A 23,193-nucleotide genomic window follows, 5' to 3' on the forward strand; every position below is an offset into this window, starting at 1 on the left:
GCTGGTAGAGTAGCCCCAGTGTTTGCATTGGCATTTTGCTCCAGATGTTGTCTTCCTTTTGTCAGAGCGAAAAACTGAGGCTGACAGATGCTCTTAGGTCACCAGGGCCCCGGTTTAACTTCATTTGGCTTTCCTTGCTAGGGAGAAAGGAGCATGTTTTTGTAGTTGTGCTTCAAAGATCCACTTCAACTTGGCTGCTCCTCAGTTAGCGAACTGCTGGTAAAAGGCAAGTTTGACCCTCTCAATGTGATGGCAAAGTTTAATAGCTGGCCCAAGCTTCAAGTCCATACACTCCTGAACGGTGGGCAGGGTCAGCAGCAGCAGTGCCTGGCCATCGATTTCCTGTCAGAAGATAAAACCTCATTAGTCACTTTGCATTTTTATTTTCCCTGCTCCTTCAGCTTTGACTTGCTGTCATCTCAGATTCATGACCGTTTCTGAATCAGATGTTTCTTTCATGCTACTCCAGGCAGCTCAAAAGAAGTATCTCGCTTTCTCACAACAAGTTAACTTCTTTCTTAAAATGGCAGCTCAAATTCACCGGCTAAGGGACAGAACCTCATGAGATGTTATTTTTGAAAAATAAACCTAGTAAGAGAAACCAAGACAATTTAATGCAGAAAGTCTCTTTATCTAACCTTTGCATCTTTCTAGAGAAACAGAGGTTCCACAAGGAAAAGTACATCTTCTGGAACATCTATCATAAACCATACTCATCACCAGGTTCCAGTGCTAGTTTTGATAGGTGATGATTTTATGGCAAATTTTAACCAAGATGCAAGAACAATGTTAACTTGACTCATGTTTGTGCTCTAGTTGTCATACTTTAGCAAAAAAATGTTCACTTACAGTGCAGCTGTACAGCACTGTGATGCCTGTAGTTAGTCTGCACAGTGGAAAATATTTATCATTTGGAAAAGTCAACACAAGCGGCAAAACTGTATCTCCTAGAAAACAGACTCCTGCCTTCATGCTGCTTGGTTGCAGGCATTCCCTATAGTTTTGGGATTTGGACGCCCCACAGACCAAAACATCCTCCACCGAGTACTAAGAAACCTGAAAAATTCTGGCCATTTCTTGAATCCTCCTCTCCCAAACTGTTGTTGTGCATGCAAAGGTTGTCACACATTTGTCACTTCAAAACTCTACTATAAAATTTAAACTAGCTTCTTTTTGTGATTCATTAGAGGATAAGAAGCAAAGTACCAGATTCAACATTTTAACAGACAGGAAACTATACCTGATCAAGGAAAATTCTCGCCAGTGGTGCACAGTCAGTGGATTTGAGGAATCGTACAACATCAGCCACGCTCCATTCCAGAGGGTTGCTGTCCAGCTGCAGCTTTTCAGCAACTTCCACCTTCAAGTCCTAGAAAAGCCACCCAGCACAAAAAGAATACCCAAAATATTACATGTGCAATGGACCGATGCTCCCCTCTACTCCCCCCCCCCAAACATTCAGCTGCCAAATAAAGCTCTAATGAGAGCTCAAATTGTAGAGGTTTGTTCGTTAGCAGAGATGTGCAGAACAGCCCTGTGCTGAGGGTGGAGGCTGTAACACAGCCAGTAAGCAGGGATCTAAAACCAGGATTGGTCAACACCGCATCACTGCTCAGGTTGAACCAAGGAGTGCTAACAGCTGGGAAATGGGAAGTTCACCATTCTGTCTACAGCTTTCTGTTTAGTCTTTTATTACGACTGTAATAAAAATCATGATTTTTAATTATTCTGTAGTGTATTCACAATGCCCTTTAAGGGGTAACAGAGTATGAGAACACATGTATGATGGTTAATATTCCCAAGATATTCGTGCCTGCCCAACAGTAAGCAAGCCAGAACACAAATCTACATCCAAAGTTACCTTTGGCGAAGGAGGTTTATTTTCATCATCAGAAAAGGAAAAGGTCCTGAGTTTCCTTTTCCGCTTGTCTCGGTCCTGAGCCAGGGAATGAGACAGTTCACTCTGTGTAGGAGAGGACGACAGTGATTTCTTCTCTGATACCTCTGATTCTTCAAGCAATTCATCTTGGTGCTCTGAGGTACTATCCTCAGTCAGAGATTCTTCATCTACCTCGTCCTGGTCATCCTCCTCTTCTCCTCCACTCCCCTGAAGAGGCACGGAAAAAAAAAGCCATGAAATTAAAAAAATGAGAAGTTTAGGACAAAAGCTACAAATACCACCCATTTGTCAGCTTTAACCAGAGGTTACAAGGAACTAAGAGTTTGTTATTTCAAATGTAGCCGGTTGAAGATGACATACCCTACCCATTGAAGTTGCTGGCAGTGTCATACCTGGGGAGATCCAGCTGGAGTGTTATCCACTGAAGTAGAAGAACGTTTTTTCTTATGAACAAAAAAATGTTTTCGTCTCTTCCGTCTTTTATTTGGTTTCTTCATGGCTACTTCCAGGTTACTGTGGCCACCCGGAGGCCTGCCTATCCGCTTGTTTTTCCGCTTTCCATAATAGTGTGCTACCAGGACAGAAGAAAGGAGCACCATGTTGAAATGCACCTTCAATGTCACTAGTTATGTCCGTCCATCATCAGGACTGGAAAATCAGCAGAAGGTTATTTCCCAATAGAAATCCCAATTCTGCAATACTTCAAAATGTGTATGTCTATATTTTCCTCTTCAACTTGGTTTAAGAAAGAAGAGTTACTGATCAATTTTATTTGCCCTATGAAAATTTACTTTCTCTGTCTCTGAGAAGCCCCAAATGATCAGATTTTTATCAGCCACAGACCTAGTCCAATTTAATGGCACTTTTTGCAATGTTTTGTAGTTTTTGTTTTGGCCTCAATGCACTGTGTGTTCTCACAGTGTCAAATAGTTAAAGTTAGTTAACAAAACCCCTAGAAAGATAAAAAAACCTAAAAGCTAATAAAAGAGCTTGAAGGTGTTTTATTTTATTCCACAACAAAGTGGTAAAAGAATTACAATGCCATTTAAATTACAATATTAGAGTCAGTTCTTGTCCCAAAAGTTGTCTTGAGAAGATAAAGCTTTAAGCACAAACCAAAAAGTTAAGCCATGGTTCTATCACTTAATATAGAATTCATTTTCTCTCCTCTACACACTGACACATGGATATTTCGTAGGCCTCTATGTAGTGCTCGAGCTGCTCCTTGTGTAAGCAAAGCAGTGGATTTTGGATTCCTTCTGAAGCCAAAGCCAGCAGAAAATCTAAGTATAACACCCCAAGTCCCACCTCAGTTTGAGATCAGCAGCCTACTCACTGTATTTAGTCTTTGTCAGGACAGAGCAGTTCTCTGAACACTTATCCAGTACCATCTGCGGGCCGAAGAGGTTTGGACAACATTCCAGCTTGATGCACGTTTTCCTACAGAAATCTGCCACCCGGTCTGCTGTCCTCACAACTTCCACAGTCGCACGGTAGCTCTTGCCTTTGTACCTAGCATTGAAAATACCATCATAATTCAGTAATCCTCTAATTACCAACATAAAAGTACTTCATTAAAAGGTGTACGAGAATATTGCTTGGAGATCAAACTCAAGGAAAACCTGAGCAATGAGGAACTCTATGGACTGACAAGTCCTGGAAGCAGGTAGTCCTGTCTCATAGGATGGATCCTTAAGCAAAGAAACAAAGCCAGCACCAGAGAGATGCCTGCGGTACCAACCACAGCAGCACTGCCCTGCCAGCAACTGTAAAACACCATCTGAGAGGACTGTCCCAGAGCTTAGATGTTTTGTTTCCTTTGTTCACAAACGCTTTGTTCTTTCTTTGTTTTTCTGGTACTGCAGAAGTGTCCAGTGTGATGTAGACGGCTGGGCCCTAAAACCAAGACGTAGTGCACCAATTCCACTAATAAAGGTAACAGCAGACACCTAATGGTTCTAGTGAGCCATTCTATGCACATACTATGGCAAACAAATGAACTACTGCCACATTTCCAATCAGCTTTCACCTAACAGCTGAACAATGCGTCAGGACAGTCACTTGCCATGACTCCACATATTGCTCCTGTTTGATTTAAATTAAAAAAAAAAAGATTTCTTTCTATTCAGCAGCCTTGCCACGCCACTGACAGAGCCGCACTGTGAAATAACTGCCAGAGTCATTCATCATTTCTGCTTTGTTCTCCCAGCACAGCTACTGGCATGTGCTCATATCTATTAGGGATGTCTCAGGCCTGCAAGTATCTAGTTAATGCACTGAAAAAAAGAGCTGTATCATCATAGTCCAGGTATCCCTGGTGTCACTACTGGGACAAAAGAAAGCACACAGCAACTTCAGTGAAACCAAACAAATGTCTTTTTTTCCTCTATTCTTCAGCTACATCTTCTATTTACATTAACCTTTCATATGACCTTCCTATTGACCAAATCCAGAGCAATCCTTCAGTACATGGAAAGGTGTCTTTTTACACATGAAGCTGATCCCACAAAAGAATTACTGACATGTTCAAAACTACATAGGAAGGTGTGCTATGGCACATCGGGAAAACCTAATCTCTAGTGCACAAACACAGTGACCTAATCACAAGACCATCATTAGACTACAAAGGAATACCTGGATTTCTCAATTATGTGTAAATAGGATCACTGATTTTTTCCTAGCCCCAAAACAATCTTGCAAAGAAGCTCCAACCCAAAAAGCTCAGCAGGAAAACTAGGGAGTGTTTTAGGGTGGGCTGTTATAGAACGACTTCCACACCAGGCCATTTCACAGCACTGCTATGACTTAATTTCAGAGGAATCTTTGTCCACTGAGAAATTTGTGTGGAAGTGCCATGGAAGTCTGAAAAGCTTCCCAAGCAGTATGTGCTTCTGCTTTAAAATACTGACAATTATCTCCAGGTGAATTAAATTATCTTAAACCTCACCTGCAGGTCTACCAGTGTATATGCTATGTTGTACCAGTGCCACACCACTCTTACTTCACCACTGGCTGCTTACATGTCAGTAGCAGAACACACCTGGCATATTAAGGAGTACTAAAATCAGCTTAATGGCCATCAGCATCTTCATACGCTATAAGCAATTTTTCCTTCTCGAAAATATGAGAAGCTAAAGCACAGACTGCACAGAACTTTGCTACTGGGATCAGCTAAGCAGGGAACAGGGCAAGAACTTACTTGGCTTTCAGGGTCTCTCCATGCCCAGGCCATGCAGCCTCTTCATCCAGCTGCAGCTCTCGCAGGACACGGCTAGGTTTGTAAGCTGCATTGATCAATAAAGTGAGAACCTACAGTGAAGGAGGGAAGAAGAGAAAATATGTTCAACTTATTTGTACAATAACTCTGTTTTAAAGTGCCAGGGTAGAATAGGAAATTACTTTTATTCATCCAAATTATCTAGCATCAAAGCACTCATTCACAGCAGGATGACGGATATCTCTAGATACTGCCAAAATGAAAACTGAGAGCAGCCGACACTCTGGGCCTTGCCAAACCTTCAGAATTTGTCTGCAGAGTCAGGAGCGTAGCTCGCAATTTCCAAGTCACTGCCCTTGAATTACACGTCACTAAATTAAACCCCGGGGCTGAATACCACAAAACTTGCATAACCTTGGGTAAATCTGAGTGATTATCTTAGAGATTGTTTGACATGTGAAGGTGTGCCAAAAAAAGCTGCAGGATTTTGCTGCCTGCCAACCCACTACTTGCTACAAAATCATTGTGTAGAATCTTAAGCTCTCCTCTGTTTTGCTTTCATGAACCGTAAGACCTATACAATAAAAAAATGAGAATTTCTCTGGTGCTGTAAAGTAACTCAAGTTGTGAATAGCCTGAAGTTAGTGGGCGATAGTATAAAACGTGCATTCAAATTGTATTTCTTATTTTCAGTATATATTTATTCCAATTTATTCCCAAATTGGGTGCATCAGGACCTTGACATAACAAACTTGCAGCTTCAGTCTTATTAACGCAGCAGTCTAGAGGTCTAGAGGTCAAAAGAAGAGTATTAAATATAACGCAAGTACCAAACTTCCTCTAGGATTCACACACTGAGCAAGAGGCATAATGGCAATGAGTACAACCAAGCATATTGGCTGAACTTTTAGCAACATTCAGCGTCTCTACGTCAGCAGGGATTGTGCATACTTTATGCTTTCAGGCAGCAGAGCAGGTTAAACCTCCAACGTTAAATGAAGCTGCCACAGAATTTCACACTTGTTCTCCTGGAGTGCTTACATGAGAGCACTGAAACTTGCAGAAAGGACAGGGTACTCTTCTGAGTGCAAAAATGGAACTTTTTCAATAATCAGCTTGACTCTTGTCCACTGGACTCTAATTTCACAGCACGTCTGCCAGAAAGCCTTCCTTAAGGTCTCTCCCAGTTACGATACATGGTAGGGAAGGTAAAAATTCCAGAGACGTTGAGCCAATTCCTGCATTTAAAGTTTCATGAGAGCTGAAGTGTGCACACATAGTTATGCCTTGGGAAACTTTCAGCCTCTCAGGCTAGATAATAACCACTCCATGATGTTTTTGGAAATTTTGGAAAAATAACTATTGCATTAATGTATCTGTAAATTTGCTGTGAAACACTTTCTGGAGAAAAGGCTCTTTGACATTAAAGAACGGCCTCTTCCTCCCTCTTCCCCTCCCTCAGTTATGATAGAAGGCAAAACCACAATTTCATCTGATGTTTGCAAATCATATCCAACTTATCAAACAGAGAATTCTTTTGATTTTCTAATTACCAAAAATAGTTTGCCATCTCTACTAATAAAATCTGTATTTCCTCCATTTTAACATCAACAGTGCAAACTATAAAGGAGTTTTGGGATTATCTGAAGCTAAGTTCTGTTAATTAAAATTGAAGCATTTATTACAGCTATAAAAAGATACTAACTCCTTTGACTGTGGTAATTACAAGCTACTCTGTTTTAACCTAAAATAAAGTTTAGCAGTAGAAGGCTGACTGTAGCTCAGATAAACGAGAGGTTCCAGTCATTCATAAAAGAAACCATGATTTATACTTTATACAAAAAACACTCTTTACTCATTATCAGCTTCAATCTATTAACTACTACTCTGTAATTAGAGAGACACTCCAGTGTTTATGATACAGTGCTATATGCAGGTCCGCTACGTATGATCACCTCACCTCTTTCAGAACAAGGACACAGTTGCCAGGTCCCACCGACTGAGGAAGCTCTGCAATCCTGCCTTTGTTTAGGTAAGGCCCTGAGAAGCAGCGGTGATTGAAGTAGATCTTTGGGCAGCAGTACTTTCCATTAATTACCACTGAGAAATGAGAAAGCAAAGATTTAAATCACATGCTCCAACCTCCCCAACAAAGAATGCATAGTATTTGCCTGCTGTAAAAAAGGAGGGGGAAAAGTCTTGAATGACACGAATTTGGGGTGGTTTCAGTATCACATTTGCAATGATAGCACTAGTTATTCAACGTTGCCAAAATATTTCTCAAACTTCACAGGCATGCTCGCAAATTGTCAAAGTACAGGAAACGAAGTTGGTCATTTATCAGAAAAGAAACATTTCTTCCTGGCTGGTCTGGTGCTTCATGGTATCACACCTGTGAGAACAGGGAAGATGACAATCCCAACTTTTTGGTAGCAGAAGCACTTCCTACACAGCAATTATGGATAAATTTTCTAGTCAAGTAATTATCTCTCCTCCAAACTTCTGCCACCAGAGAAGCTGGCAAAGTTATTCTCCACATTGCTTTGCATCTTTAGACTCTTTTCCCTCAATCAGCAAACAAAAGAAGCAGCAACTGATGAAGTGACCTTTGATGAAGTGACATCACGTCTTCTAAACTTATTAAACGGTTCAACGCTGCTCAAAATTAAAGTTATGTATAATATGTATTGCAAGATACTTATGTATAAATACAAAATTCTTTTATCCTAGCAGCGTTGTAGCTTTTCTTGATTGAGTGACACCATCACTTAAAGATCTTAAATTCAGTAGTTGATAACTGGCAGATAAATAAATGAAGTCAAACTTACATTATAAATCTATTAAAAGCCAATTAAAATGCTAAGCAAGCACAAATCATATCTATAAAGCTTGTATTTGGTGCAGCTTCAGATGTGCATTTCACTGTACAGAAAACAGCAGAAGCAGCGTTTTGTTGCCAGATAGATCTGTACAACTGTTTCACCAGCAGATGTACTTATTCATCATATTCATTCTTGCAACAGTTTAGAAAATTATTAGATTTTGCCATCTGGCACACAAAGCAGTTTACTGTTTGAATTGCTTTTGTTTATCATAATGATGAAGTTATCATAAAAAACAGACAAACCTGCTTCCCAAAGCTAGAATCTAACAACTCGAGAGCACAGATGCAGCGCGCCTGTTATGTTTCTCCCAACATTATTGAGCATAACAGGTGACAATGAAAAAATCATCTGTGTAGGTCGCAGCACACATTTGGCTCCACATATCCTCTGGTGGGGGGAAGTTCTGGTGTTAAAATTTAATTTTCAGGTTTAATGCACATATCAATTGCAGGACACAAGTAACTGCATGGTTTTGTTTGTTTCATTCCTTTTTGAAGTTCAACAAATCATCAAGGGATGAAAATCTTCAAACCCTTCCCTCCTCTCCCCTCTCCTAACAGAAGAGTGTTGAGCAGCTGAAGAATGAGGCAGCTGAACTGTTACAGGGTTTTGTCTTTGTCAGCCTGCCCTCTCTGATCAATACCTGAGTCAGAAGAGTTCAGCTCCTGGTTCTTTAGTCCATCATGAACTGTCCTTGAAGACAAAATTCTGAAATGAAAAGAAGAAGATTGGGGAACGGGACAGATGGTGAGGACAGTCACCTCTCAGTTACTAAAACCCAACCATTAAATTGTTTTTTTCCTCCAGGTCTAGCCTTATTAATCTGCTTTTTATACTTCCCATTTCACAATAATAACATGCAACAACTATCAATTTGGAAAGGACTACTGTACTCCGGCAGCCAGCACCAATCCTTCCTTGCTTGGAGGAACGGGCTACCACGCTGATGGACACACCACACAAAGCTACTGACAATAGTTCACATTTTCTGCCTCCTTTTAAGTTCATTTCACATTTCATGGCACAAGGCAGAGTACAGTCTTACCTTAGGCATTTTGAAAAAGATGGGTCTTAAACAAAATACAACCAAAATGACTCAAGTCCTCCAGTAAGAATTCCAATTACAAAACATGGAAGCCTGCTCAGTGTTTTAGGAGCAATGAAAACATTGGCAGGACTACTGACAGATCTGGTGTTTGTAAAGCTTAAGAGTCAATAAAACCAACTGTCAGGCATTCTACTGAGCTTTTTTGAGCAGGCTCACATGAAGGAGTTTCACCTGCATGACAGAGAATTTATAGATGAATTATAGATATTAGTAGAACTCTCCTTTTTGGCTAGACTGGGCCAAATTTAATCTGGGAAGGAACTATTAGAAGTTAATCTACTAAATGACTCACACTAAAGCCAAATTTTCTGATCAGCTGTGCAAAATCACAGCTACATGTTAAGACAGCTGCATTTTCTAAGCACATTTACATAACAGAAACTGTATTATTTGAGAAGGGAATACATCCGAAAGGGAATCCAGTAATTTTCCCTATTAATCACCATTAAAAAAAGGGCTCAAGCACAAACTTACAAACACAGTCTTAAGATCAGGCTAATTTTTCTTAAATGTGCTCCAATATTCGCAGATAATGCAATCTTTTAAAAATGAAAAAGCAACCCTTTCAACCCCAGAACTTCAGTGACTTGACCTATTCAATAATTCAGCTGAGCTGCACTAGCAGTCTTAAAAAACAAATTCCATGCTTTCTATCTCCTACTAGAGCAGGGCAAGAGGTCTTTTTCAACATCAACAGGAACTACCAGCATTAAGATAAATGGATTGTGGAATCTCTCAACCCTCAGTACTGCACTTCTGTAAAGCTAAATCTCCCTCGAGACATGATTTACCAATCAGCAAAAGAAAAAAACCTCCCAAACCTCAACAAAAAATCCAAGCAAAAAACTTGTTACTTACTGTTTCTCTGGTTGAACTACTGCAATTTTTTTCTGCTTGTTTACTGAAAGGAAGAAGAAGAAAATATAAACAGCAAAGTAGAGGAGACAAACAGATGAAACATCTAGTAATATATTTACTAGACTCACTTCCTCTAAGTTCTGTGCCAAAGAGACCCTATGTTCAAAGTCACCACAACGTTAAGACAGCTGACCCATCTGCACTAGAGACACGCTGGCCCGTGTAATTTGACGTAACCCAAAAGGTTTACTTCAATTTTCACTGAAAGTGCATTAAATCGGGCATGCGCATCCCCAGGCTTCTAGGAAATCTCACCTTTTGTACATCTTTGTTTGCATCACAGTCCCTAAACTACCTGTAATACCAGCCAAAAAGGAATGATGTGCTTTCCTTTTCAGCACCCAAAGGTGCTGAATCCTAACCAAAGGTTAGCTTCAGAGGCCTAACTCGCCACTTTCCCAGCACAGTGGGTTAAACAATGCTGTTTAACCATGACATGGAATGAAATTAGCTGGTTAGAAACATACTACGGCTTAAGACAATTGCTACGGAGGAAAACACTGTTGCAACTAAGAAAGCCAACTAGGTGAAACATGCACTTGCTAATTCTGGCTTTCACAAACAGGTAATACTAAACAAGGTAGCGCAACATGTGCCTCCTTCACAATTTCAGGCTTTGTCCCCAACAAACTTCTGGATTATTTTTTTTAAAGCATCTTTTCTCTATCTAGGTTCTCCTACTCCCTTCTCTGTCCTTGGCAGTGCAGACATGACTCAGGTAAGTTTCTCCTGCTTTGACTTCCAGTAACTGACAGCTCATTCCAATCTTACAATTTTATTATCTTACTTAATAAACATTCAGAAAATTCTTCAGTTTCCCCAGCACCCATTAAACTTTAATAAACAGAGCTCACTAACCAGTTGAGAGAAGATGCTATCTTAAGCTACTTACTAGTGTAGTTAAAACGGTTAGGATTAACTTTTCAACATTTTGTCATTAATGGATCATAACTATCTGGCTCATTTAGAAAGCCAGTCCCCTTTATTTCAACTCCAAAATGTATACACACTCCACACTGTTTTGTTAGGGCATTAATTTTGCTTGCACAAGTGCAAGTGTAAAATCAGTATCGGGGTCAGACACATGGCAAGAACAGCTCAGACTAAAGTGTATGCACAGCACTGGGGGGTGTGCATACACACAGGTATGATTTCTCCATTGTGACTAATGGATAGTTTCCACGTGCTCGTACAGCACGCAAGGGTCTCAAGCCACCACTGCCTGGTTTGGAGCTGTATGGATTCTACCTGGACCTAACAGCCAGGGGAACAGTTGTACAAGGCATGAATTCTCTGTACATGGTGAATGCTTCCGAATTCAGTGATGCCAGCAATAATTCTGCAGTAGCCTGCTCTTGAAGGTCTTGCCATCTCTATCGACCCAGCTAACCACCACAAACAGAACAGAACTGGTACCTATTGCTTTGCGAGGTGGTCTGAGCTGGTATCCGTTCGTCTCACACCAACCCACCGGAAATATATTCATAGATTCCACGCTCACTATACAGTCAGGGACGGGCTTCTTGGAGCCTGTTCAGTTTAGAGAAGCAAAAATTGAAACAACTCATAAAAATAAAAAAAATCGCATCTGGTTAATGCTTGCTCTATGTTTGCCAGTGAAGCTGCTTTTACTTATGGCATATCTGGAATACACTATCAATTATTAATTCATTCCCTTTTATTGACCAGATTCTCTCCTCATTTGCTTCCTCCTAAAGGCTGGAGATGGGAGTTTGCCATCCACGTTTTAGCAGAGAAGCACAGTGCATAGCAAGTCCATTTCACTGAATTTTCACTGAATTTTTTTTTTAGAGTTGGAAGGGACCATAAAGATCATCTAGTCCAACTCCCAACTCCATGCTGATGAACTTCCAATCAAGAAATGGGATTATAATGGAGAAGAGCTGACATAGGCCTATTCTATCTTAATGAAGAACCTCTATTAAAAGTTGTCTTCCTAGGCCTGGTCAAAGCTTGCTCAGAATGCAAGTCACTCATTTGTAAAATCATTACAAGGTCCTTGCTTTCTAAAAGCCACTCGGCACAGGGCACCAGCCCAGCACTGACACACTGCAACGCACAAGTGCCATTTTTGCCTGGCTTAAATAAGCACTGTCAGCCAAGGCTAACTGGGACACAGACAATGCAAATGGGGTTTTGTCGTGTTTTCATTGAGGAAATGGTGATTTGCTGCCCTTATTCAGCAGGCACTGAGTTTGCTCCAGATACTCTTCAGGTTTGATGATGGTAGTACAGAAGAATCAATGCAAGTGCTACTCTCCTCTCCCCCATCAGGCTTACCTTCCAGCTGAAGCCAGAGGTAGGAATCTTTCAACTTGGTGACTGTAGCAATGCAAACTTCTTCAGGATCAACTGGGTTCACAGCCTCAAGTTTCATATTCTCTTTAAATCCATGGTCAGAAGAAGTTAACTAGGAAAAAGACACAACAATTCAGTAAAATGCCATCTATACATCCAGTATATGATATGAATAGCCATGAATGGGAGCAACACAAAAGCCTCACTGTTTGAGTAACATAGAAAGATACTCAGGCAATCAGAGAAGATTTCAGATAATTAACACATTGAATACAAGTAAGATATATTATGAACTACAAAGAACTTTAGTTACAAAAAAAAGGCTCTACAGATACACCTAGAAAAAAACATGTTTGTACTCAAAAATAAGGATGCTGAGACTCACTGAAAGGATTGAGTGCACTCTAAGCAACCAGGAATTCTCTGCTGCTTGCTACCTAAGTGATAAGTCTGACAAACAGTCTGACCAGGCTCGCTATTCTATTATGTTAGCTTGGAAATCCATTTTATATATGCAAGTAACATTTCTGCCTCATCCAAATGAGTTCTGGCAGACAGCAAAGGAAGCTTTCTTTTCATTTTACATTTTTTGGATAAGTAGGGTTTTACTTTATTCACCAACTTAGTCCCCATTTATTGAAAAATTCCTAAAACGTAAGAATACATATTTATCCAGCTCTGAAGCGCCTGAATTAAAGATAAGAAGTAACAGCCAGACAGAGGAGTCTTCCTCCCAGAGCCACTCTGAAACACAATTTCAGAATCAATACATTACAAATTCTGGAACTAGCCTACAGTGATCAACTCTTCTCAGAAAAGGAATAATAAATTCAATGACCTGTTCTAAGACGCGGCAGCTTACAAGACAGAACAAGGGCAAGAAGAATTCATAGCCAGCAACACCCTCTTCAAAAAATGGTAATTATTCATTTTAATTTCTTCCCCTAAGCACTGCAATAGCCCAAGTATAGTAAATGGAATTGGAAGGCAGGTGTTAATAGTAACCTTTTCTGCTTGACAAGGTATTCTGCTTTGGGAGACAGCAATACTGTCACTGAATCAACAAAAGCCCAAAATCTAGCAAGTACTTCAGGCACTGATTAATGCAAAATGATTATTTGGTACTAATTTAAGATGACTTGGTATTGATTAATCCAATGGAATGAATTTTTCAAGCTGAAAGGAAGGAAGATTGAAAGAGTACACTAAGTAAATGAAAACAAGGTCTATTAAAAGGCCCTGTTTCCACAATTACAGGACTGCCATGGATTGATCGTGTTTTATGACTATTTCATGGACTCTTACATATCTCAATTTTACAAAACATTCATTTCTTTTCGATCTGCTTTATCACAACTGAAGCATTTGGTCCACCACTTCCTTATCTAGGAAGCCAGCATGCACCTACTACTGTTCACATACATTTGCACTTTCTTAACTCTTCCGTTTCCTCAGTTATCCCAGGTAATTTAAGTCAAAAACATGCAAAAGGTTCCTCTCCCTGGAATCAAGAGCGTCATTCACGTAACAGGAGAGACATTTTTCTGCAAGAGAAGCTTACCGAAGGGAAGCAGCTCTGGGGAGCTGCCTCAGCACCACATTGTTTGAGGTAGTCTGCCCAATCGAAGTCCTGCCCGGGATAACCTGGGTGAAGAAAAAGCAAAGGGGTTAGTTAACAGCACACACACACACACAAAAAAAGAGTAATTTCATGCTGCCATGAAGTACAGATCACCGAAATCTGTTTGGGTTGCTCAAGTTTGTCACCTGCCTAGGGCTTCACAGAACCATCTGAGGTCAGCCCCATAGCATTTGAGATACCCTCTTCGTTTTCATTGCAGAGGGGCTTTTGGGCACTTGACTTGAAATGGCATCAAACTAGAAGTGACTTCACACAGAGCAACCCGAAGTATGAATAAAGGACAGCAGCTAAGCTGACAGGAGCGGCAATCGAAACACAGGGAAGTGTTTTCACCCTTTTCACAGGGTATAGATGAAATCCTGCCAAAGTTTCTGCAAGATTACTTCATTAATGTCACATCAGCTCTGAAATGTGGTTTTTTTTTTTTTAAATACAGCACCCAAAATGTGCTCAATACCAATATATTACTCTCTCAAAGACATGTTAAATACCAAGTCATTAAAGAGAGCAGTTTGTTGTCCTAAGAGGCTCATCAATTTGCTAAAAGCTGTAAATCTGCACACGTGTTTGAAGGGAAGAGTCTTAACATGGAGCCCATCAGGAGGTAGAGCATCTCTCCAAGAAAAAGACAAATTAAATTGTTCTTGGAGGAGGAAATACTTCACTTCCCTGTGACCTAATAAACAGCAACTAACTGAAGGGAACTGGGTGCAGCAGTTGGCTGCTGTGACAGTTTGAGGCTGGCAGTATATCAGCAAGGAGACAACTGCACAGTTATTCCAGTAGTACCCTGGAGGCACGCCCCTCCACGGGACGCATGTGACAAAAGTTTAAGAAATCAAAAAAAAATGTAAAACCTAGTCTAAGAATATAGTATTAACACAACAATCTAAAAACATGAAGTTCAACTACTCCCCAGAGAGGGCCGAACCACAGAAGGACCTATTTATTTCTCTCATTTTTCTCACTGCCAGTAGGACTCCTGAGACAATCCAGAATACCCACCATTTCTGAGGGGCCTACAAGAGGAGAAGCTTAGAATCTTTGTCAACTCCAGTCACATACCTAGAAAGCAAGACTTCATCTTTCACACGCAAAATTCTAGGTAATGCTGGGTCAAGCAAAGCCACTTTTTGTACCTTACCCAAGGAACGGCAAGAGACAAACATCCTATACTCTTTGCTCCTCTGATGTCACGAGCAGCTAAAACAAAATATTCCAAAATCTGTGGCGGTGAGTAAGAGTACTCAGTCCCTGGTTTTACAATACCACTGACATTTCCATTTTGAGAAAACACATAAATATTTCAGTAGCTGAGGATGACTCCCCAATTCCCTTATGTCCTGAAGCAATGTTTCAGCAATGTGCTACCTTGCCTGCTAGGTCCTTAGAAAGAAAATACTTCATTAACTTCTAGTGATAAGATATTCTAAAAATATTATAAGACGTTGGATAACAACCTTCCATTTTGACCAGAAGCAAAAATCCAATGCAAAGACTATGGGCTTCTGATATCATGTTAATTAATGCTGAAATCAACATTGCCTTCAGCCCTGGAACGCATACTCCATTCGTTCAAGTGTTGAGGATTTTATGCATGACCAGCATCCCCAGCCACTGTCATCTTCTCAAATCCGGGCACGTACCCAGGAAACTTCAGTTTCACTAACTTAAAGCTCCTGTTTCTCAGAATTCGATCTTTCTTGTTCTTTGCTTGTGCTACTTTTGCAATTCTTTTGTAATTTGTGCTACTTTTGTAATTCTTTTGCAAAAGTGTTGTCCTGAACACGGCACTCTGGGGATTGGCAATCTATTTCCTTCCAAGAGGAGCGAGCATGACAAGCTTGCACAAACATACCTGGTGGGGGACTGAGATGCAAACCGTTCTTCAGACTCCACTGCACAGGGAAAATACCAGCACTGTTGACGTGACAAATGTAAGACTGGCTGGTTGTACGCTCTGGTCTCAAGTCGTCAATCTCTATCATGAAATATTTTTCATTGTATACCTGTATTTAGCCAAAACAGAACCACGTCATCTTGTAAGTAGCAGATTCTGACTGCTCCCTCTCCCCCATTCTGATAACTTTATTAAACAGCAACACTGCACAATGGTTATATTGAGACTATCTGTCCTAAAGAAAAAGCAGTATTTCCCAGAAAAGATTTAAAAAAAAAAAAGATTTTAAAATATGGCCTCGTTTTATTTGCACAGCAACATTTTGTTTCACTACATCAAAGTAGGTCTCTTTAGAACCATTCACCTGCTCACTAACACAGGAAGACAGAAGTTGCTCAAAACCTGATTATGTTGGGGAGTTGTCATTTCAGCTTTTAAAGCCATGTTTGGGCCATTGTTTGAAGATCAGGCCACCTAAATGTCAGAGCCTGTACACAGTAACGACATTAACTTTTGCAAAAACAACCCCCCCAAAATCTATCTCCAACTGGATACTCAGGTTATGAGGGATTATATCTAATTTTCAATTTTAGCCATTTGATCTTTTGAGCTTGTATCTTTATGGAACATTGTTCCCTCCTTTCAAATCCAATGTCTTCACCATCAGCAGTTAAGGTTTTTTTTCATGGCAACCTGTCTCCTAAGGGAGACAAACAAAACACTTCATTTGAAAACTAGTTCAACATTTTAAAATAACCAGTTGATGAGACTTTCCTGAGCATTTAAGAACAGAAGCAGCAACAGAACTGAATCTTAGCAGGACAAGTTAAAGAACCCTGGTACCTTGAGAACTGTAGCAGGAGAGATTACAAAAGGAGCCATTGGGTCCACAGCTTCTAACTTCATGCCTTCAGAGAAAGAATGCACTCCAATCACAGGTTTATCCTGAAAAATGAATTATCAGAGTGTTTATCTGCCTTTCTCCATCAACAAAAGACATACTTTACATAATTCAACTGAAGAGGATAAATTTGAGTTTTTATTAGTTCATTCTTAGAAATCAACCCGTCGGAGTACCAGCAACCTCTCTATAATGAAGAGAAAAGGCCAACTATGCCCTCTGAGACCAACAGTTTTCTATGAGTTTTAGGAAATTGAGTCCTCAAGATTTCCTCTTCTGATGTTCTCCACACAGAAGCAAGACTTCACAATACAGGGTGGTCTGGTAAGTCAATAAATATGGGGGGTTTTCCCTCTGATCTTTAGCATTCATCAAGAGCTACACTAAAAGACAACTTTAAAAGTCTCCATTTTTAGCCTAACAAAAACCTGTAAAACAGGGTTCCTGCTCTACAATTATATATATCCTGCTCTGTATAGGACCCAACATGTTCAAGAGCAACAGCACCTCCTCTTCTATTCTGCTTATGGGTTCAAACAAAGCTCCAAACAAAAACAAACTAAGAACTTGAAGGACTAAATTTACATTCCTACTTATCAAAACGTGTGAAGACTATTTTTTTTAAATTTCAATTCATATATATGTTTAAATTCAGACTCATTAGAACATTTGCTAACACTCAGAATGTAAGAGACACCTCATATACCACGTGTAACTTTATCAGGTTACAAATTAGATGTTACACATTTTAAACTTTTCAATGTACTCACAGAATTAGAGAGACTGTAGTAACCCTGCACTCCCCTAGAAGGACAGTAATCCACAAGACCAGCTGGTGATCAACTGGAGGTGCCGTTACAAAGAATTAGAACCCAGGATTTTTCCCAGTATGACAACTAATGGCTCACATACTTGCACTCAGTGCTTTGTCTAACTTAACAAGAATTGTATAATAGTATGATTATTTTTTATTATTCATACTTTTGAACCTAGAGGGAGAAAGAAAAAAAACCTAACAAAAAAAACTTAACAGGGAAAGAATTTTGAGTAACCATGACTGTCATCCCCAAATCACTTCTCAGGAATACAGCATTTTATGATATTACCCACAGCTTTAAACTACATGTTGTGTCTTTACCTTAAAGAGATCTGTAGGAACTGATGACTCTTCTTCCTCCTTTTTCACCTTCTTTAGGATCTCTTGCCAATCTGCTTCACTCTTCAAGGACCTAATGGCTTGAGTAAAAAGAAAGGAAAACAGTAAATGTAGTCATCTTCTTCTTTTCCTTCAGAACACGTAGCAATAAAGCCAAACGTTTGGTTTGTGCCCCTCCAACTGCCCAATTCCTATCTGTTCAAAGTCTGTCCAAATATCTCCCTTCTTAAAAACTTAGTTTTCTTTGACATTTGGATGTATTACAAAAAGGGACTGAAGTCAATCAACACTGTATCACCCATATGCTGCCCAGTCCAGTTTTTCTCAGAAAACGGGGTTCACATCAACACCAAGGAAAACTTCTGGAGAAAAATGACCAGAACACAAATCCCCAGCTGGATAATGCTACCTTGTTTTACACTTAAGCAAGCAGAAAGTTCAAGAAACGTTCCACAATTCTGTCCCAGCTGTGTAAGTTACTTTTTTAGCATTTGTGATTGCAGACCACACACCTCTCTGATAGAAGAGGAACTATTTGTAGCAATGCCATCACGCACAAAGGATGCCTGTGAGTATATCAAAGCTCTTATGTAGGCATAAAAAGGAAACAAATCCAGTAGCTAACTAGTATTTTTAAAACGCCCACCTTCTGTCTCCACTTCCACGCACTCGTTCCCTGGGCACCTATTCTTAAGGCCATTTTTATATCTACAAAATAACTCTTTAAGACACTGCCTTAATGAGCCCTTGGAGTCACAACTGCAAAAGCTCCTGTCGAGCAGTACTTCAAAACCAGATGACTTTTCCCCCCAGGAATACAAACCTACCAAAAATAACCGTGAAGGCAATCCCTTCCTCAATTCCTCCCTTTCCAGATGGAAACAGATGGAAAGTTTTGACAGGCAAAACCATTTAGCAGCTTTTGAATGAGTGGGTGAAAAGTCTTGTAGGACTATTTACTGGTGTTTTCACTTATATATTATTAGGTACGGTATTTGTCAGATCACACACTGATTATGTTACCACCATATGCATCCAGAAAGCAGATTTAGAGCACCAAAACAGCAGAGGTATTCTCTAGCCTCTGATCACCATTTAAAAGATGTATGTTTTGAAGTACCTAGAGGTGGTTGCAGGCTATATCCATGCTGAGCTGCCCACCCCACTTGATGAAGGAAAGGGTCCAAGTAGAATAGCCACTGGTCAAATTCGTCAGAATCATCCAGCCCTTCGTATCGCAATTTAAGTCTCCCACCAACATTGTCTACCACGTTGACTATCCAAGCTTCCAGGGAATCCCGGATGTTTTGCAGTTCTAGTCGGGAGCCTGGTGCAATGAGATCCAATGGATTTTTCCCTCTGTGAAGCTACAAAAAGTACACAAATTATTCTGTGCAACAGAACACAACAAATCCCATACTTCCACTTCTTTATACACATTCTTTTTGCATAAATAAAGTATGAATACAGAAGAAAAGAAATACAGGTCCCTTACTAACACAAGACAGAAATGACAATGTTTAGAATCGCTGGCGCTTGCATCAGAGCTTCTGCACTGCCTGTAGATAGACACACGTTTCAATTAAGTCTTCATCATCACTTTCAGAAGCATTATCACTTACATATTCAAGGTTTGAAGGAAACATGAATAATCTCTTTCTAAAACTGAGTCATCTAGCATACAAAGATGACTAGACAGAATATACAAAGATAAAAATGTCTATTGTAAAGAAGACATCAATGATATTTAAAAAAATATATATATTTTGTACTTTACAGCCAGACACTGATATGAGGTGCAAATACTGTCTTAAGTGTAGAGAAGGAGATAAAAATTTGGTTCTTCACTAGCAAAGATTAAATAATCTCTATTAAGATTAAATAATATCTATTAATTAAAGTTTATTATTAATTAAAATAATATCTATTAATTAAAGATTAAAAAATATCTATTAATAAAAAAAAAAAGAAATAAGTGAAAGGAGTCATCTGAGAAAGGGGTCGACACGAAACCTAGATAAATCAAGGGTTATTTCCTTTGAGCTGTATGAAGGAGGAGCAGAATAAGAGGAAGACTGAAACCTAAGGGTGTTTGAAAAAGGTCCTTCTTTTGATAGGATTAATGAATGACCTAAATTTGTAGTGACAGATGTGTTTCAGGATAAGATGATCAAAATTAAATACTGTAAATAGGAAACAGTAGAGAGCTGAACTTTAAGGTCGGCAGCATACTACAATGCTCCCTAGACTTAAAAAAAGGCAATGAACTGACACTCTGAATAGGGGTTCCCTTAATGACAAAGGGGAAAATTGAGACAAAAGCCAAGAGGCAGCACATTGTGGCACTTACCCCCTCCAGCAGGTTAGCAGGAGCACTGCATGCTCCTTTCAGCACCCGCTGAAGGAATTCCTCCTGGTCGGGTATCTTGTCCTTGATACCTAAGTGAAAAGTGAAGAAGACAGACTGTGATTCCTCCTGCCAGTTAAAAATAATTCAGACAAGAAGACATTACCATACTCTCAAGCTGCCTCATTCACAACAATCTGCCACACATTCACCAGTAACACCTTAAAAGAAGAAAAAAGCCAACAAAATCTTTCAAGGAAACAACAAAGCAACAGAATTTGGTGCTTGATGATTAAGATAACCACAAGCCTCTGTAAAAATAAGTCCAGTTCTGAAATTAAGCTAACTCCTCTCTTGTGAAAGAGGAATCTCCTACTTTTAAGTCATGGGATTTCAGAAAAACATGGCAGACAACCTCAACTTGTCATCACAGCAACCCCACCTGTGCGTAACAGCAATTAAGAAGATTACCTGCCAGGCTTACAAAGACAAAAGAACACTTTTGTATGTACTCCCCACTTCTGCAATATGGAGCCAATACCTTCAGGCACTTTGAGAATCTTCTGGTTCTGCTCACACCAGCCGATGGGGTGTAAATCCGCCGTCATGATATCGCACCAAAAGTCAGCCTTGCGGTCTTCCCCATAACCATCGTAGCGCAACAGGAGCAGCTGCCCACAGGTAGTAATGATGGTGGCCACCCAGTAGGTGTTTTGGTCAGACTTGACAGCAACTTCTAGCTTCATACCAGGGGCAAAACCATTCTGCAAACTTGTATCCACCTGAAGAGGAAGAAGATCATCACATTTAAGCACCTCCCAGAAACTTCACCGAACAACAAAGGGGGAATCATTTATATATGCTCATTAACAAAAAACCTCAAGCCAAATGCTATCCAGTTTCTTCAGAGGAACAACTTCATCACATTATGAGACCCAAATTGGCATGTATACAGAATCATCATTAAGGAAATCTCCTTTATATTTCAGAGTATCCTTTCAACCTTAAATCAGTATCTCGCAATTCATCTTCCTGCCCTGGACAATACCTCACCCATCACTAAAAAGCCTTCCAACTCACCGCTGGGCTGCCAAGCCAGGCAAAACTAAAGGTCAAACTCAGCAACATAACTTTGACTTTTTGTGTTAAACTATATCTTTCAACTTCTTTGGACAAAGAGCCTCTTTAAAGTACATACACATGCTTTAGATAACAATACCACCATCTCTTCCACCCTGCTTGTTTAAGAAGGCATGAAGCTGCACAAATTGCACAATACGGATTTTTAATGTCTCTACGCAAGAACCCTGATAATTCTGTATGTAGCATTGTTACCTAAATTGCACAGAACACAAACAGTACGTGGTCTTTCTGACAACAATAAAGCGCCAAAGAGCACGTGTGTTCTGTGTGTACGTGTGCGTGCGGTGCGTACAGGTGCACAACACTGACTGCACAGTGACCAAATACTCAACTGTGAACTCAAACAGAGATCGAAAAACATTAAGTTTCTCGCATCCCTAACTTCCCCCAGCTCAAACATTCCTAAAAGAGCAGGACAACTCTCTTCTTCTCTCACTACAGTATGTTTCTCAGCTACGCTTAACTCCATGGCCTCAGCCTTAATTAAAAATCTAACATGTCGATTCCCTGTTCTCAGCTGAATGTAACTGGTGTTTTCTTTCTTAAGTGGTCCCAAGTTCCATTTCCTCTTTGAATCAACTGCAAGAAAGGCTTTCAGTATGATGCAGATGCAGTAGATATTTTCTGGGTTATTTATTACCAGTTCTGCGCTGACGGTTTGGTAACTGCCATAGCTATTATAGTCTCATCAGCCAGCACATACTGGTTTGCTAAAAATAAACCCAGGAGAACCACATCAGAAAGAAAGCATATGCCTCTGTTAACCGTTCACATCCTTTAGATTAATATCCTTCACTTAGAGAAACCTCTTCTTAAAACAAAATCAGCAGGACCCAATACCTGCAGGCGTTTTGAAGGGGTATTACAGAGGTCATTTATTCAAAAAGATAGTTGTCTTGCTGAAGAGATATTACTAAAGACTTTATATGCCGATTCCTGAGAGAAAAGCCATGAGCTCGACACAAAGTCTGAGGAATTGGGAAATCTGTGCACCTCTCTATACCTGAACCTTCAGCAAAGCCTCACGGCGGAGAGAGCTGCGTTCAATGAAACCAACAGCAACAGATGGAGCTTTCCCTGAAGTCAGGTGCATTTGTCATTTATGTTCCCCGATGGATCCAGCAGAGACCAAGAAGTTAGCACCCTCTCCTGGCAGCTGGGCAAGACGACACCTCGAAGTGGCTTAAAGCACAAAACTTTGTCTCTTTGGGCTGGCTGCCTGAGCGGCCCAGCTAGCAGGAGGGGCTGGGGAGGCTCCAAGAGTATTTTCTTTGGAGCAGTGGGTCCGAGCATAGCAGCTCCCTGCGGAGATGGCCCCGAGCGGCTGGTGACAGCGCTGCTGAGGAAGCTCCGAGCCCAGGACCCTCCTTCCTGTCGAGCACTGTCCCCTGGCCTTGGGCCATGTCGCAGGTCAGACCTGGGGATGCCAATCGGCTCAGGAGGAGGTAACGATAAAGGACAAACAAAAAGCATTAGGAGCGTGTAAGAACACACCGCAAATACACGTGTTTAGAAGATGCTGCATGCTATCTTATTTTTAATCTACATTTACACACATAGGTAAGTTGTAGAAAGGAATTGAAAAAGAGAATTCAGCAATTCTAGAAAAAGTGTATTTAGACTTAGGGGGGGGATGACAACATTGACATCCAGTGCAACTCCAGGTTTTGGTAAGCCCTTTTTCCTGCTAGACTGTAGACAAAACAGTCACTTTGATCTCAATAATGTTTAACTTTTAAAATGCAAACAAATTAAAC

The 23,193-nt window shown here is 40.2% G+C and overlaps 1 protein-coding gene across 1 annotated transcript in view; it reads right to left on the minus strand.

The window, feature by feature from the left end:
- Positions 1–201: 201 nt before the first annotated feature.
- Positions 202–23,193, minus strand: part of SFMBT1 (Scm like with four mbt domains 1) — a 32,740-nt gene continuing 9,748 nt past the window's right edge. Inside the window, exons 3-20 of the mRNA XM_074151856.1 lie at positions 20,835–21,075; positions 20,297–20,385; positions 19,067–19,313; positions 17,929–18,026; positions 16,733–16,834; positions 15,848–15,998; positions 13,909–13,991; positions 12,330–12,459; positions 11,445–11,558; positions 9,969–10,011; positions 8,646–8,710; positions 7,078–7,217; positions 5,100–5,209; positions 3,237–3,412; positions 2,293–2,471; positions 1,862–2,107; positions 1,241–1,369; positions 202–342 (exon numbers count right to left, since the gene is read on the minus strand). Of these exons, the coding sequence (XP_074007957.1) occupies positions 202–342; positions 1,241–1,369; positions 1,862–2,107; positions 2,293–2,471; positions 3,237–3,412; positions 5,100–5,209; positions 7,078–7,217; positions 8,646–8,710; positions 9,969–10,011; positions 11,445–11,558; positions 12,330–12,459; positions 13,909–13,991; positions 15,848–15,998; positions 16,733–16,834; positions 17,929–18,026; positions 19,067–19,313; positions 20,297–20,385; positions 20,835–21,075 (2,484 nt within the window). The remainder of the gene's footprint in view (positions 343–1,240; positions 1,370–1,861; positions 2,108–2,292; positions 2,472–3,236; positions 3,413–5,099; positions 5,210–7,077; positions 7,218–8,645; positions 8,711–9,968; positions 10,012–11,444; positions 11,559–12,329; positions 12,460–13,908; positions 13,992–15,847; positions 15,999–16,732; positions 16,835–17,928; positions 18,027–19,066; positions 19,314–20,296; positions 20,386–20,834; positions 21,076–23,193) is intronic.

Source organism: Numenius arquata, chromosome 8 (assembly GCF_964106895.1).
Source record: "Numenius arquata chromosome 8, bNumArq3.hap1.1, whole genome shotgun sequence".
NCBI lineage: Eukaryota > Metazoa > Chordata > Aves > Charadriiformes > Scolopacidae > Numenius > Numenius arquata.